At 39.5% G+C, this 18,359-nt stretch overlaps 1 protein-coding gene across 1 annotated transcript; it reads right to left on the bottom strand.

Moving 5' to 3' along the window:
• Positions 1–7,618: 7,618 nt before the first annotated feature.
• On the bottom strand, positions 7,619–13,935 carry SAT1 (spermidine/spermine N1-acetyltransferase 1). Its single transcript, XM_063305192.1, has 6 exons — positions 13,733–13,935; positions 12,022–12,073; positions 11,850–11,933; positions 10,095–10,196; positions 9,962–10,002; positions 7,619–8,124 (listed from the first exon to the last, which is right to left on the bottom strand). Exons 1-6 carry the CDS (start codon positions 13,796–13,798, stop codon positions 7,954–7,956), a joined length of 516 nt encoding a protein of 171 aa, XP_063161262.1. The 5' UTR covers positions 13,799–13,935; the 3' UTR covers positions 7,619–7,953.
• Between the last annotated feature and the right edge of the window lie 4,424 nt (positions 13,936–18,359).

Below are 18,359 nucleotides of genomic sequence, written 5' to 3'. Positions count from 1 at the left end.
GGTTCCTTGTTACTGTTTATAGGCTTAATTAAAATGAATATTGAAAAAAACATTTGTCTCTTTTTCTTCTTGTGTTAATTATATTGTGTTATCTCACTAGCATCTGTATAGAAAGTTAAGAGGAGAAAATGAATAACATTTTTGGTAAGTAACAAAGCTAACTTGTCGATGGAGGTAGAGGTAAAAAGATCACAAATACAATAGATTGTCTGGATTTTCTCTTTCCTCTGCAAATTAAATTCTTCTGGATAACAGAGGTCAGTGGGAAGTATATAATGGGGCATCTGTGAGCTTGCCTCTGTAGACTGATGGGAACAAACTCTCTTTTTACTTTAGGCATTTTTTCTTGCCTGAATGCACAGTTGAGTGTAGAACAGAATGTTCAACTGGTGGGAACTAATTATAACACAGCTAATGATTTATTCTTGGCCAGCCAGAAAGAAAAACGATATAGAAACATCCAACCCAAGATTGGGCACGACACATAAAATTTGAATTGCTTACTGCTATTTACATGAAATGCTTGTGATGTGAAAAAAGGCTAGCACAATCATAAAATATTTTTTCAGTTTCAGTTTAAGTCTCAAATGTAAAAATTTGCAAATGAATTCAAATATGCAGGCAAAATAACACAAGCAGCACTGAATATTTACATATTCCAAGGATATTGAACACTCAAACCAGAGACATTTTCCTTTGAACATTTTAAGAAATTTCATTCTCAAATCTTGTACAGTATCTTTGTAATGATTGCCTATTCTAAAACAGTATCAGACTCACAGGCAAGATTCAAGGATATCTGATTTATTAAAGAACAGTAAGCAGGATCACAAAGAAAGCTGAGAATGATGAAAGCGCGCCAAATTCAAACTAAAAACCCTCGATGCAAATGAAATCTCTCCCCCTGTAGAATCTTCTCAAGTTCACAATCCCAGGTGCTCCTAATGGTTTCTGATGTAGAATGGGTGCTGTAGAATGGGTTCAGCAGTGAAAAGGGCTTTTAGTTTCTCAAAGGCTGCCTGACATTCAGGTGTCCAATTCAGCACCGCCCCAGGGTTTTTTGCTTTGCGGGTTTCCCCCAAGCCCCTGGTATGGAGCAAATCAGTAAGGGGCAGAGCAATCTCAGCGAACCCCTGGATGAATTGCCGATAGAAATTACTGAATCCTAGGAACCTTTGTAATTGCCTCCGGGTGCGGGGCCATTCCCAATTGAGAATGGCCTGAATTTTAGCAGGGTCCATTTCTATACCCTGGTCAGATACTCGATAGCCCAGATAGTCAAGTTGGGTTTTGTGAAACTCACATTTGGAAAGTTTGGCATAGAGTTTGGCATCTCTAAGCTTGCATAACACCTGTTTGAGGAGGCGTTCGTGTTCCTCCTCGGTTTCAGTGTAAATGAGAACATCATCTAGATAGACCAGAACCCCTTTAAACAAATGATCATGTAAAACTTCATTAATCAATTGCATGAAGACTCCGGGTGCCCCGGCTAACCCAAAAGGGAGGACTTTGTACTGGAACGATCCTAGCGGGCAATTAAGAGCAGTTTTCCACCCATCCCCAGCTTTTATGCGATTGCGGAAATAGACTTCGCAAAGATTGAGCTTGGAGAAAATCTTGCCCTTTGACAAATGAGCTAACATGTCCTTCATAAGAGGGAGAGGGTACTTGTTGACAATAGAGACGGAATTTAACCCTCGATAGTCCGTACAGAGTCGAAGCGTGCCATCTTTCTTTTCCCAGAATAACACAGGGGCCCCAACTGGGGAATTAGCAGATTCAATAAACCCGCTGGACAGATTTTTGTCAATTAAGTCCCGTAATGCCTCAAGCTCCCTCTGAGTCATCGGATAAATTTTTGGCTTGGGCAATTGAGCATTGGGGACCAACTCTATTGCACAGTCAGTTTTCCGGTGAGGGGGTAACTGATCTGCTTCCACTTCCCCAAATACGTCTGCAAATTCTTGGTATTGAGCAGGCAAGCCTTCTAAATGTGGCAAGGTAGGGCGCGGCGCTTCCAAAGAGGCTAAGATAACTGCCATCGCCACCAAGTTGAAGGGTCGAGTGGCTGACTGGTATGTTCAATTAAATGATGCTGACTCCCCTGCACTTTCATCATTCTCAGCTTTATGTAATGATTGCTTATTCTAAAACAGTATCAGACTCACAGGCAAGATTCAAGGATATCTGATTTATTAAAGAACAGTAAGCAGGATCACAAAGAAAGCTGAGAATGATGAAAGCGTGCCAAATTCAAACTAAAACCCTCAGTGCAAATGAAATCCCTCCCCCTGTAGAATCTTAAGTTCCAAATCCCAGGTACTCCTAACGGTTTCTGATGGTCTGCAGGAAAAGGCCTTGAACAGACAACATAACCCAAACACATTCCATTGTAAGGAATCCAGATACAGAGCTTGGTACAAGGTTTCACAGCAGTTCCCTCCCAAACAGAAACACGCATCAGCGCCATGACATGTGAAACGTTACGATGTATAAACTACATTGAAACAGTGAATATGACAATCTTCTTGGACAATTATGTGGAATTTCTTTTAGAATTCAAGAAGAGGTTATAAAGGAAGTGAATATTTGATTTTCTGTATGTCTTCATAACTTCTTAGCATGTATGCATATACACAAAGGGAAAGAGAGATCAAAATATATCTAATCTGTAGTAATGCTTATTGGGCTTGTCACAGACTTTCTCAGCCCAGCCTAACTCACAGGATTGTTTGGAATGGAATGAAGGGAGATTGCCATAAAAGCTGTGTTGAGATCCTGAAGAAAAGGCAGTATATAAATATACTAAATAATAATAATAATAATAATAATAATAATAATAATAATAATTTATTGTTTCCAATAAAAGATTCTTCAGAACCAAGTCAAGGATGAATATAGTCCAGTTTCCTATTTCCAATAATTGCCAATAAGATACATCCCAGATGATGAACAAAGCAAGAAGATGATACTCAATTTGTCTCCTAAAGCCATAGATAGATAATACATTGTTTTTCCTCTTTTAAGAATATATGTTTGGTTAACATGACTACAATATTTCATAATACCTATAAGTTACAATATTAACTGTTAAGATAGCTGGAAGTGATCTGTGTGGAGTGGAAGATTTCAAGGAGCTTCAATCTGTTGCAGCAGCATTTTCACCTCACCAGCTTTGCTTCTGTCTTCAAGTACTGGCAATGACTATAAAAAGCCACTCTTGGGGCTGGTTGGTTCCCTAGTCCTGCCAGGACCAGTTCTGGTCCCCTTTGGGTGGGATTAGATCTGCCATCAGTTGGATTGTATTATATTTTATATGTATATTTAATGATATTATTCTGATTTTATTGTATTTTATACTGTTTTATTGTGAACCGCCCAGGGTCCACTGAGTGGGGGAGATGGGTGGTAATAAAAATATGACAAATAAATAAATAAATCAGCTGAAGCACCAGCACATCAGTAATTCTAATCTGTGTTTGCATATCATTAATTCTGATCTCTAATAAAAACAGATGAAACCCCATCTTATGACTAACCTAGACCACATAAAAGCAGGCATTTCAAAAATGGTCAACAGTTCTACAGTGGATTTTGTACTGACATGCACATATGTTTAATGAAAGAGAATTCCAGAATTCTGGGATGGTGAATGAAAGTTTCCTCGTACGTAAGATAATCAAGGTCACATTTTTCTAACAGAATGTAAAGATTGTTTGCTGGATAAAAGTAAATATGGAAAATGGAAAGGTCCTGAATTGAGTCATTTGATATTGCATGCCCAATGGAATATCCATGTGGGTGGTGTTAATATGCCATAAATAGCAAGCCAGGGCCAAGCCTATCGGGCTGCTTTTCTATAAAGATGGGGTAGAAATGAGTGAACGCAGTTGCACAACTTTCTATTTAATACAGTGCACTCTTTTAAGAAAAACTTTGCTACTTGATTCTACTGAATGCATAATTTGGTTCTTTTAAAAAATAATCCTCTAAGAAAAGAATAGTTATCTTTATTCTGAGGTATTTTTCATTTTTTAAAAAATTATATGTTAAGTTACCAAAAGCTAGTCTCATTTCCTCTTACAGTAAAACCACAGAAGCTGAATTTCCTGTTTTGCTAAAATGCTGTGCATATAATCTGTATGTTCCAATTTATGCAGTAATGAAGAAATAGTAGACTTATACCAAAATATATTGTTGCATCTCTTCACTTAAACTCAATAGTTTTTTTTTCAATATTATTTCATGCTCAAATTGTTGCAGCCGTTGTGATTATTGATGCTAACTCGGCTAACCTGAATATGAACTTTTATCCTACTGAGAGAAATCTGAACAATGCCATGGCTGTGATACCAGAAGTTTTTATGGCATGTATTTAGCTAACAAATTTATATGTAGCCTAATTTCAGTAGTTCTGGGTGGCTCACTAAAATATAATCAGATGGTACAGTAGTAAAATCCATGGAAACCATAAAATGTATAAATTCTAAAAAGACTGAATGAAAAAGTATGTTTTGAACTTGACTACTAAACTGTGGTGATATGGGCCTTGTGTGGCGCAGAGTGGTAGGTGGCAGTAGCACAGCCGAAACTCTCCCCACGATCTGAGTTCGATTCCCAGTGGAAGCTGGATTCTCTCTTGGGTAGCCGGCTCAGGTCGACTCAGCCTTCCATCCTTCCAAGGTCGGTAAAATGAGTACCCAGATTGCTGGGGAAGGTGACGACTGGGGAAGGCAATGGCAAACCACCCCGCTCTATAGTCTGCCAAGAAAAGTCGCTAAAGTGGCGTCCCCCCAAAGGGTCAGACGTGACTTGGTGCTTGCACAGGGGACTTTCACCTTTCACACACTAAACTGTAATAAGGAGACAGGCTGTTCTACATTATTATCATAGTATAGCAGTCCATTGAACATGCACAATATACTGCCCTGGAAGAATTGTTTTACATCCATTTTCCCATTTGCTACTAAATGTAAGGACAATTGGTAAAACAGGAGAATCAGTACTTTGACCTCCTGGCTCAAATCCATCTCTAAGAGACATGGATTTTTATCCCAGTGTCCTGTATAATATGATAATCAAAAGATGACGGTAGTATGGAGATGCCATGTTGACAGAGGAAGAAGGATAGGGAAGGCTTTCCACTACTTATCCCTGTTTCTGAGTTTTCCAGGAAAACAGGTGGCTAATTAAAAAAAAAAGTGCACCACTATTTGATGCCAAATACTTTGTAGAAAACTTCTAAAGGAAGGGGAAAAAAAATTCAACAAGATGGGTGGATGCAAATGTAAGGAAGCAAGTATTTCTAGAACGTGTGCATTTGTGGGCTCTTTTATCTTTACAATTTATCTTGTTCGTTTATATACTGCATGTGCCTAGTCTATAGGCCAGCCAGTAGTGGTAACAATAGAGTCAGTAAATAACAATCAAGTATTCTGCAAAATCAGAGCCAGTTTGATGATGGTTAAGACCCTGGACCCGGAGTAGGGAAACTTGATTTGCTAGTCCTGCCTTAGTCATGGAAACCAGCTGGGTGGCTTTGGGCCAGTCACTTTCTCTCAACCTAGGAAGAAGGCAATGACAAGCCACATCTGAAATGTTGCTAAGAACACTGTATGGATTTGTCCTTGTAATTGCCAGGAGTCAAGTCTGACTCAAAGGCACAAAACAAAAACAACCTTTACACAATAGCAAGGTAAAACAACCTGAAGAAATTGTATTGAGGTATGCATGGATGGGTGAAGAGAATGCAAAAACGTGTTTTCTATCTTCTGTAAATTGCTGCAACATTGCTTCTGGCTCAGTGCTTTGAACGGCCATTAGACACTTTCAAGCCACTTTATAAAATAGCCACAATGCATAGACTGGATAAATGTGCCCCAAATTAATCCTGGGCGACCCTAACTCGTATAATCATATTTCTGAAAGAATAATTTCTACGAGATGTCAGGATTTTTGCCTGGATCAGTGCATCATTTCAAGCATATGTCATGCCAAAAAATACTTCAGGGAGTGATTTCACTCCCTTAAAAGACTTTTAAGTACACATATTGCCAAGTTTGTTTGCAGCTGGGGGTTTCAGAACAAGAAATTCTGTAAGCATATTGTTTCCTGGACAGTGCAAACAATTTTTTTTTGCATGGGGTTAACTCTAAAAAGCAACTCGGTGTAAATATGAACATCTAGTGAAGTTTATCTCTGGCCTGACTGTTTCCCTACTTACGCTGCTGAGATGTTTGAATCAGTCTGATGCTACGAAAAACTAGTTTGTAGGTAAGGAGCTGATGTATGGGGAAGTGGAAGATTCGTTTAGATTTAGAAACTGCAATACCAAGACCACTGAAGGAATTGTCAACAACTTGCAAAGGCTTTTGTTTTGTTTTGCTGCCCAAGGACAGCTGACATTACACTTGCAGGGTTTCTGCATCTTCGGTATACTGTGAAAGATGTTCAGCTGTGTTGCAAGCAGCTTTCTTAAAATAAATCAAATAATAAATAAAACCTGCAGAACTGCCTGCCACTTTGCTGGGGGGAGGCAAGACAAAGGGAGATGCTGACCACAAGGAAAGCTACACCACCAACACCCCCCTCCCCATTCTGGCAGGAAGGAAGATGGCTCACCCACTCTCTCCCTCCCCTTCCTTCCTCCCCTCCCCACATTTCTCAATGCCTTCAACAGTGGCAGAACTTCTAATGCACTGCCTTCACTGGAAAAGTTCTTAAAAATTCAGGGAGATATGCAGATACACATCTGCCTTGAAAATAACCCATGTCATTCGTACTGAACTGTGTAGCCCAGTCAAACAACAGGAGTTGACCACAGGAAATGTTTTGACATTTTGTATTGTGTCACATTTTATGATAATTATGTCATGTTTTATAAAATCTGCCGAATTTCAATTCCACGGGAGTAATGGGTCCCAGATTTTGGACACATTCTGTAAGCCCATCTGAGGTACCCTTGGTTGAAAAAGGTATGCCCTACAATGCACTTTCGTCCAGTGTAAGGTTACAGACACAAGTTTTATAGCAGTATATAATGTAGTAGCAGAAGAGAAACTACCAATTTGGTTGGTTTTTCATTCGTCAGTAAATATGAGAAGTAGGTAATGAACTGCTTTAGCCTGAATGCTGTCTGGCATTACTACAATAGGGGAAAATGTTATAGTGGATTGCCCACAGTAGTTGTACCAATGAATCATATGCTCATCTGTAATGTGGTTAAAGGAATCTTTGAAGAGGAAGACATCAATGGGAATTGCTTCCCCTCCCCTATCCTATTTTACCTATCACTACTTTTTACCCTCTATGTCCCACCCAACTATTATCTCTCTACTGTCAAGCTTGAAGGACCTTAACATGGCAGTGACAGCATGCTTCTGGAAGTAGTTTAATTTTCCTAGGAATGTCTTATCTTGATCTGTGTGAAACTTCCCAAGTGATTAAATGTCTAACAACACCTTGAGAGCTCCTCAAACTGGCAATGGATTAAAAGGGATACAAGGCAGTGAAAGTATGTGCAATGAGATTGTAAAAAGGAAGCAAAATTGTAATGGATGTACCAGGGCATTATAAACAATTGGAGAAGAAAGCTGGTAAATAAAAGTAGACACAACCATTTGTGATCACTAATATGAAAAACATTTGTTTCCTCATATATGTAATTAATTAAAAAAAAACATACCAGTGTGTACACTGTACACATTTGAATGATACTTACAACAATGAAGTTACACGTAGTAAGACATTTTAGGATCACAGATGTATTGACAAGGGGACAGGCAAATAAACTGTTGCTACCTGTTGGAGTCCTATAAGTCCACAACACAATAACATCTACACCACTGGTATTAGATGATTAGGATACACATTAACTATTTCAATATTAAGTAAGGCAGGAATAGCAAAACAAGAAATTACAAATTTAATTTGTTATTGGGTTGACAAAACTCCTCATTCTTCAGTTGCCATCTTCATCAAATACTCCTTGTCTATTTTGAAAAGTCTCCATCCTTCCTCAGATGATAGATCAGAAGCTCCCCGTCTTTTGTAAAATCTAATGGAAGGTTCATTCCATTCTGCTACTAAGAAGTGCATACTGCTGCAACGGCATTTGACAGCAATCTGGAGAAAGCAAAACAAAACACACATAACAGAGGTGTCTTAAGACATGGTACTGGGGAACTATAAATATATATATATATATCTTAAAATTACTGCCTATTTTAAATATTCCTTGTGTGCTCATGTGAATTACATCAGGAATCCCTCAAAAGTTTGGTCTAGTGGTTAAGGCACCAGGCTAGAAACCAGGAGCCTGTGAGTTCTAGTCCTGCCTTAGGCATGAAAGCCGGCTGGGTGACTTTGGGCCAGTCACTCTCTCTCAGCCCAACCCACCTCACAGGGTGGTGGTTGTGGGGAAAATAGGAGGAGGACGGAGTATTAGGTATGTTTGCCACCTTGAGTTATTTATAAAAAATAATAAAGGTGGGATAGTAATTAAGCAAGTAAGTAAGTAAGTAAGTAAGTAAGTAAATACATACATACATACATACATACATACAGGTTCCAAGACAGCTACAAAAAATTTCCAATGTATTTTTGACTGCTTTGCAACCCAAGATACCAGTATTTTACAGGTTAACCTCAGTAACAGTTAAAAAAAAAACACCTCACAACAGGGTACGAAGTAACTGAAAAACTGGATGGACACTGCATAGTCACACATTTAACTAAAACATACAAGTGTTCCTTGTTTAACGACCACTTGCTCAGCTACCATTCAAACTTACAAAGGCACTGCATGAGTGGTAGTTACAACTGGTCCTCGTATTTATGGCTGATGCAGTGTCCCCAGTCATGCGCTTGTGATCTGCGGCTTGGTGCCTAGCTCGTAATTACGTCACAATGTCTCGCAATCACTTGATTGCTATTTGCAATCTTCTTTGTCAGCTTCCTAAAAGCAAAGTCAATGGGGAAGCTGGCAGAAGGTCGCAGATGATGACCGTATGACTTCTGTAACGGCCCGCAGTGATTTGCTTAACAATGGCAACTGGGAGTGCTGCAATTTCCATTGCTAAGCAGCATTGTCATGTGACATTGCACTTTACGACTACCTCACTTACCAATGGAAATTCCAGTCCCAGTTGCCATTGTTAAGCGAGGACTACGTGTACTATTTCAACAACAGTATTTCAATAATATCAGCTTTATGGGACTGAGAATCAACTTTTGGCCTTATTGCTTATATTGTATTTTAAATTAATTTTGCCAACAGTTATTTGAACTATGGTTCAGAGTGCCACCACAAAGAATTCTAAATGCAGGTTAAATTATGATCATACAATACATTTCCTGCTGAGGAAAGGGTATCGAACTTCCAATCCACAAATATATTTTGAATACAGCATAGTAACAGCTATCTTGGAATGAGCAGAGAAAGTGGTAATTGACACACAATTGAAATGATTCTTTAAAATGTCAACATATTTGTCATTTATTAAGTTATTACTGAATGATTGAAAGAACAAAAAGTAATGTATGAAACAATGTGTGGATTGGTGGAAGCAAGCATTGTTTACAAGGATAGAAGATATGAAGAAGTACAGTGAATGGTGCTGGTGTAAACTAATTTTAACTATGTTTTTCTTACCTTATCTCATGCCTTTAATTTCGTTGGCTCACTATTTTTTTTCAATTTCTATGTTTTATATAACTGTTTATCCCAAAAGGGAATTAACATGATCATTATATATATACATCTTCTTAAATTATTTTTTAGAACTATAATGATCTTTGAAAATTGTTCTAAGAGACCCATTAGGTAACTAGTCATCAATGAGTAAAGCATGAATAGAATAACTTATCAGATCAATTTCGACTTGTATTGAAGTTAATTTTGACTAATTGACCAGTTTGATTTTTTTTCCTGTACAATGGAAAATCATAACCACCTACTTACCTGGCTCAAATTCCTTAGAATTTCTGAACCAATGCCCAAGCCTAAAGATAAGAAAATTATAATTTTATAAATCATACTTGTGTAAGACTTGCTTGGTTCTAACATGGTTCTAAAATATAAATATCTAAGATACCTCTGAATTCATTCATCACAAAGAAATCTTCAAGATACAGCAGTTTTCCAATCCATGGATCGTAAGTGAAATAATACATGGCAAAGCCCACAATACCATAGCCTGCAATGAAAGTTATTTTTATTTTACCTAGATAGAGTATCATTAAAATAGAACAAGTTAGTGTATTTCACCTTTTACATGCATCTGTCAAAACAGATATCGTAATCATGCAAAATTAATTTGTTATGCTGCAAAGTAAACATTTATAATTCAGTAGATGCGGTAAGAAGCAGCAGTTCAAGTAGAGTACAGATCCCCATCAAGTAAAAACTGGTCAAAGGCAGTATTTTATTAATAAGATGCAATTAACTGAACTCTGCACTTGCACATGCCTAGTAACTGTACAACTGAAGTAGATGGCCAGTTGTGTCAGTTTGTCATTAAAATCAGAACTTTTTGTTAAAAGACACTCTTTCCTATCGATACCATGTTGGAGCAATACAAACTTCAACAAATTCACAACGGCAGATCAGAATGCTATGGTAATTGATTGTTCTTACATTTATACATAAGGACTTTTCCCAAATCAAAGTCCTTGATGTTTATCTTCTAACTAAATTTGACAGTTTGTTCACAATGAAAAGATGGTTTAAAGGAGGCAAAAGCACTGTTTCATCTATTAACATCTAAGGTTATTAAGAGCAGCTATATTCTTCAGTTGAATTGCAATAGCTGTGTTAATTGCTAGCAGTGTTTTTTACTAGCAGCTGTAAAACGGAGCAAATGTTCACTTTTCACCATTTTTTGCTTTTTCCAGTTACATTTACATAAGACACTACTGACTCCAATCTGATTTTATATTGTACTATGCTTTATAGTTTTCTAAAAACAGAAATTATATATATGATTTCTGATCTACCGAGTGTTTTTTATGCTTTCTTCTTACTTGAGGTAAATGTTTGGGAATAGTATTTGTCCCTGGAGACCTTACCTTATATATCATGATCATCTACTTTATTGTGTAACGGATCTTTTAGTTACCTCCCCGCCCATCCATGTACACGGAAGGACCATGTACATGGCGAAGCTAGAGACTGTAACCTGAAGATTGGGACAAATTAAAGAAAATGTGATTTAACAGGATTGCATAGCAATAAGTTAGGGTCAAACAAGAATAACCATGTAATGAAGTGGAATTACACTGTTTTTTCTTCTACTATTGTATCTGGATACCTGGTTCTCCATAGTCTTCAGGATAACTAAACAATCTTAAAAAAAGCAAAAGGAAAAAGAATACACCAAGTTGGATTCAGAATTTGCTCCTGCCAATAGGCACATTCCCTGAATGAAATGCTCAGTACAATCCAGCCAGCAGGGAAGTGGGGAGATGATTCTCCAACCCTCCCCCCACTGTCAGCAATCATGCTATTCTGGATGGTCCTCAAATTCTCCAGAGTAGATACTTTTGGGAATGGGAAGGAAGGAATCACCAAAAATTTCTCCTCCCTCTCTCTGCCAGCAGAACTGATCAACTGGATTAAAGAACCCTTCCATTCATGGAAAACAAGGACTGAATCAAAGACATATTTTAAAATAAGCATTTTAAAACATGAAAATATGTCTTGGATTCAGACCTTGTCTTCCATGAATGGAAGGGTTCTTTAATCCAACTGATCAGTATTTAGCCCTTGAAAGTTTATGTATAATTATAACTATTATTGTGTTTAAATCCTATTATTTTCTAATAAAGACATTACAACCGTTAAGTTTCACCTTCAAGTGTCCAGTGTTCTTTTGGCACTTCTGCAACGAGGCAGTGGTAGAAAGGATGTTCTCCAAAACCATCCTCAAGCAGATCTACAGAGTGAGAACATATGGATGATCTAATTATCATTTCCAATCTCCCATTTAAATTGACCAGATTTATTCTAATGTATAATATTACCTTTTTCAGTCAGTACTACTTGATCCTCCATGTCTTCATATTTAGCAAGCTCCTGTCCAAAACAGAACATATTAGGGCTAACTTCCTGTTCCATTAGACATAAACTTCGTATATTTTTTTGGAAAGCTATGTTCTTTACTCCACTATGTAACACACTATCTACTTGTTTGAGAAAAAATGTTTATGAAAGTCTTAGTAAGCATCTGGACTGGAGGGAATCCTCTGATAATTGCTAAAGGTACAATATAATGGTAGCTATTTCTGAGAAACGGGCACAGAATTGCACTATGGAACACAGTCTTGTGTAAACCTATCTGGAAGCAAGACCTACTGAATACTATGGGACATACTTCCAAAGAAATATTCCTGGATTTGAACTCTCTGGATGTCTATGGCAACTGCAAGTACTTAAAATGTCAGAAATAAAATTATAATATATCATCCCATAAATTTATTTTTTAATGTAGGGTTGAACTAAACATTAGGATTTAGCCTTGTAGAGTAATGGAAAGAACCATTCCCAAGTATTTGGGAATGGATCCCAAAATCCAATCTTGGATTGGAACATTTAACATCATATGTATGTCTGGCTCTCAGAATCTGTCTTAGGACAAAAGAATCAGACTAGATATTGTAGAATCAATTAAAACTTAAGCCTTGTTTTTAATAGTATCACAGAGGTTGATCATAAAGACTGTTGCATAAGAGGAAGGAATTCTTTGCCAAGTCACAAGGGCAAAGATATCTGTGTTCAAAAGGAAGAAAGGCTGTTTCAGGGTTGAGCAAACAATTTCCACCCTCAGGAGTTTTACCTTTGCCCATAAATGAAACACAATTTATCTTATTTTTTTAAAAAACAAGTAAATTAAACAAGTGCTGTTGCATATCACTTAAGGGCAAAGGTAAAACTACTTCAGGTGGAGATTGCTCAATCTCTGTGGCAGTAAAATATTGTTTGCTCTATTACTTTATTGCAGTGAAAAACGAACAATTTGGTGTTATCTTAAACACAAATACATTTATTATTGCCTAAGCTTTTGCATGCTATAATCCACATAATCAGAAATGGAATATTATGATAAAATATATTTAGTTCCATAGGGAGAAAAAACAGTACAAGTTGGAGGGAAAACAGTACATAAATACAGTGTACATTATCTATAAATAATGGTCATTTCCACAGGGTTAGGTACTTAATTTTTTAACATATTAAAGGGCATTTTTTTTAATAGCTGAAGCTTTTGTAGACTTCAGTGTATGAAAAAGTATGGCATAACCAACGTGCTGATTCTTAATATGCCAGGAGACCTCTTGTTTTTCTTAGAACAAGATAAATTGTATGTGAAGAAAAGCAAGAAAAATGGTAGCCAGGCCCCTGCGGATTTTTGTGTTGTCCTTGCTGTTGTCTCCTGAAAGTCAGACGGCCTTTGGAAGGCTGCTGATAAGAGTAGCCGGGCTCCGGGGGGATCCCGCCGCCTTTCTGGTTGCTGCGATAACCCTTCGCTTCCCCCCCCCCCCGCCCCCCGTCTCCGATCATCCGGCAAGGGCTCCGTATTTTATATTACACAAAACCTTTTCTGGCTGCTCATGAGAACAAAAGCAGGCGAACCGCACAGCCTTGGGTTTAATTTTATTAAGATTTTTCCCCAGCAGTCGCGGCTGCGCGCGGCGGCTGGTCGGGGCTCCACGGCTGGAACGAAGCGAGGTATACCTTTATGAGGCGCAAAATATCGGCGCAGTCCTCGGGCCGCGCGTTTCGAATATGGAAGGAGGCCATTTTCGGCGGCGTTTTCCCTTGCGTCCCCCCCTTCTCGCGAGTCCCCGATAGTTGAAGAGCAAGAGAAGAAGTTTCTTCATTCGCGTCCTGGGCGCGGCGTTGGCGGCACAGTCAGGCAACCAGCATTCCCCCGGGGCACCGAGAGCGAAGCAAAAACCTAACAATCACACCTCCTCCAATTTCTGCCCCGAACGCTTGGGCGAGAGCCTCTATTTATAGTCCTGCACAATCCTCTCGGCCAATCAGAAACGCCACATGACGTATCATTCCTCCCTTTCACCCTCCTACTTACCTCACCTTTCTAGGAAATGATGCTCTGCGGCTGCCGAGACGGTGACTCATCATCGGCCGAGCCAACAGGCAGGCTTTGGGTTGCGCTGACAGCACCATCTCGTGGACCAAAGTTGTTTCCGCACGGAAATCTTTAAGCGTGGGAACGGAAACCTATGATGTCTAGATGCTTTGGAGCTCAGTTCTGTTCAGATCCAAGCAGTTTGGAAATGTGGCATAGTCCAGAATATCTGGAGGGAAACCAGACTGCTTATCTCTACCTTAATCACTCTAATCCTCCTTCAAACAACACCTTTCGATTCCAGTGCAGATGCTTGCAGATGTCCTTAGAAAAGGTTGTGATGCTTAGGACATCTATGAGCATCTTTGTCTTTACCTCAGAGCATCAGAATGGGCATGGGTGTGGGAAGTAACCAAAACTGGTGCTCAGTGCACAGGCTGCCACAGCAGCTTGAAAACTACTGTAGGAGCAGGGCTGCTAATTAAACCCCCCCCCCAACATGCCAGTTCCTCAATCAAACAAAGACTCCTGTTAGCACTGCTCCAAAGCAGAGGTACCATACCGTATTGGGGGTAGGTGGGTGGGCGGATTTCAGACAAAAATGCCTTCCAGCAAGGGCTTCCTACAAGGCCACATTGATGCAGGGCCGCAACTAGGGTCTGTGTCACTCGGGGCAAACATGGATTCCACACCCATTTTGGTTCCCCACCCCAATGTGGCGCCTGGGGCACATGCCCCACTTGCCCCCCCCCCCCCAGTTGCGGCCCTGCATTGATGGCCTTTCTTGCCATCTTTGAACCAGGAGGAAAGTATATTAAAGTAACTAGAGCTGTCCCCACAGCTTACCTTTACTGTGCCTCAGTAAGAAGGGTGGTGCAGTGGCAATAGAGAAGACCATTGTTATTTCAAGGAGTTTAAGTGACAGATTTTGATTTTTCTCCTTCACACAAAGAAACTTAGTTTATTTTGAGTTATACTAATGTTTAGCTGGCTTGTTTTTATTTCTGTTTGAAATGGGGAAAAGAAAACACCCCAAGATTGTGTATATTAAGCACTAGCTTAGCTGTATACCTTCCCAGGCTCTTGGATATAAACAGGTGCTCTGGACCCTGGGAACTATCCAGTCAAGGTCAGATCCTGCAGTCTCTGTACCATGGAAACAGGGTCACATGGTGTTAGGACCAGACTTTGATAAAAACCTTAGATTGCCTCTCAAGTTTGGGAACTTCTGCACAGACCTGCGCTCTGGGTGCTGTGGAAATGGAGCCGCCCTGGGGTATCTCCACTGTCTTTATTAAGGGGCTCCTGACAGCCTATGGGAGATTGGGTAACAACTTGCTTAGTATATTACGATTTTTCTTTGTTATGCTGTTTATGCTTCTGTTTACTCTGTCTAAACTATGTTACTGTTTATATCTGTTTGCTTAAGTTAATAATAAAGCTTAAAGTGTCTTTACTCACTGGTGTGCGTATTGTCTCTGGATCTAAAAGAACCAATTGTCTGGGCACCTGATTACTGCTTGGACACTTGGCAGAACAGGTGGGCAGTGCTGCTGCCCTTTCACAATTTAATGCAGGGTAATTTCAGGGCACTGATGGGTACATTTCCTGCCATCCTTTCTGCTTCCACCCAACATCATCTACCAATGGGAAACCATCAGTCATTCTCCAGAATAGATTGGAGTTGGGGGCTACAGCCTTAATTTTAATGATTAATTTGTTTAACCTTAATTTTTATTATTGACTGTGCTGCTTCTGACAGGACTGCAGATGGCCCAGAAGGTTGATACCCCTATGCAACAATTTTATAGAAGCTACCATCTAGCTGTTTTTCAGATAACCTATAGATGGTGGCACCTCAGAAATACTTTAATGGAACTATTGATTTCCCTGGACAGTAAAAGTCCTCTCAGAAACAGAAGATCACTATATCTATACCGACCCCGTTTGTTGCTGTCAGCTGGTTTCTTTCCAAGTGTCTGAGTCCTGAGGGTCAGTTGTGCCCATTGTTGCCGTTAGTTTCTCTCAGCTTCTTTTTGGACTTTCTCATTGCTCTTGCTAAGGCAGCTGTCACCTATGGTCCCTGTCGATGCAGAACCAATTTTTCCTCTTAGTCTTCGTATTTCTCCCCAAGACCCTGGTGGAAGTTCTCCTCTTTGGCCACTGCCTGGCCATTTGCCAGCACTGTAGATTCTCCTTGGCTTGTTCACTGCTAGACACATGGTGAGTGTAGAACTTTCCTGGGGGTGCCCTTTTTGTCAGTGTTGTGGGTTCCCCTCAGATGTGTCTCAGTTCATTCTTGAGTCCTTCTGAGACTTTCTTTCTCTGACCTTCCAGTAGCTCCCACAACAGGCTCTGCACACAGGAGTTTGGGAAGCAAACAAAAAGCCTGCCTCCCACTTGTCCAATCCCTTTCTTTTCTACCCCTTTTTGCTAGATTGCTTACATTGTTCTTAAGTCTCAGTCCTACCCATACAACTGTTTATTTTCTTCTTCTTACTCTCCTCTTCCTCTTCCTTTCCCTAGCTTACTTCTAGTTGCACTTTCCCTAATTTGTGGTCTCTCAAGCACATGCGCACATGTGAGCACGCATGCATGAGCACACACACAAACAATGCATACACACCAAATAGCAGGATTCCTGGCTGACAGATCTTTTTGGGATTTTGATGAAGATAAAAAGACTAAGTATCTGCTCTCTCACAGCCAAAACCAAAATGGCCACAGAGGTGCAGCACTCAGCAACTGGATAGAAAGGGGACATTTCTGCCACAGACGTACCAGGCCAATTGGAGCTCAGCAGATTGCTCTTCCCAAACACAGCATCCTCAGGTTCATCCCCAAGTTGCCTGAGATTGTCCACGTGGGACATGTTGTATCAGGAGAAAAAGACAAGCAATTAGAATAATTAAAAATAATTCTAGGCTGCCTAAGCAGACGGCTGGGGAAGAGATGGAGATGACATCATGAGGACATATCTCTCAAAAATAATAAAACTTCTTTATGCTGCAGCAAGCAGGACATGAGGATGAGCCCCGAATCAGACAGTCAGTCATTGTAGTTCAATAGTGTGTCCCTGGTCTATTAATAACTCTCCAGGATTTCAGTCAGGAGTCTTTCCCAGTTCTTCTATACCTAAAATGTCAAAATACTGTATAGAGTGTTTTATCTGCACAGTTTGCTTCTGAGCTGTAATCAGTTAGAGAAAATTAAATTGACTTTTTTAAAATTAGGTCAACTTTGAAGATTAAAGTTGCTCCAGAGGCAATAGCTTCAAATGCAATAGCAAATGGCACCTTCATTTGCAAGATCAGCCACATTATAGTCTGTAAGATACAGTTTCTAAAGTCAGTGAAGTTAACTTTGGAACTTGAAGCAGAAAAATGACATATAACAATTCTTTCTCATGGAGTATGCTGCAGTGACAAAATGTGGTTCAGGCCTGCTACAGATATATAGGAGGAATGAGCCTTCCAGTGATTTCTTCTAACAATTCCTCAGTAAAAACAACCATCCAACCAACCACATAAATATTGGTTCCTACCAGTCAGGTTGTACTATCTGTAGCACCCCTGTACCCAGCTGGGTTGTTCTATGCTCTTAAGAGCCCACAGGATCAGACCTGTGGCCTATCTAGTCTAGTGCTGTGTCACTGAATGCACTGAGAAACTCACAAACCTGGATTGGAAAAGGACACCCCCATCACAGTAATACTTAAGGCATATTGTCTATGTCAGGATTTTTAAACAACGCTCCATGGAACCTATGGTTCCATGAAAACTTGCTGGGCTTCTGTGAGAGGCTAATGGCAAAAACAACAACAACAACAACCCAACAACTATCATTTGAACAGAGCCAACACTAGAATTTTGCATCTTGATTAGGCGTTCTGGTGTTTTTTTGTCTTTTTTTTTTTAACTAACAGATTCTGGAGCCTGAAAAAGTTGGAAAGCCCCTAGACTATGATTCAAGAAATGGCAAAAAGTCATCAGAAAGCTAAGAGGGTAAAGCTGGGCCATACTTAACCAATTTGATAGCTAGGTAGCAATGCAATGTGGTGCATGAGTAATAAGATATTTCACTTTTAAAAATAATGGAGCCAATATCTAACAATAAAAACGAGTTTATTTGGGAAAAGGGGAATAGTCTTATAGTTTTAAAAGAATTAACAAAGAGAAAACATCACATGGTTGCTTCCCGGAATCAATTATATCTCCAATATTAGAGATCAACCCTGTAAAACAAACTGACTATGCAACGGCTAAGCCT

This window comes from Candoia aspera, chromosome 5 (genome assembly GCF_035149785.1).
Source record: "Candoia aspera isolate rCanAsp1 chromosome 5, rCanAsp1.hap2, whole genome shotgun sequence".
Taxonomy (NCBI): Eukaryota; Metazoa; Chordata; class Lepidosauria; order Squamata; family Boidae; genus Candoia; species Candoia aspera.
Note: the sequence above shows the minus strand (reverse complement) of the source record. Positions and strands in the feature narration are given on the sequence as shown.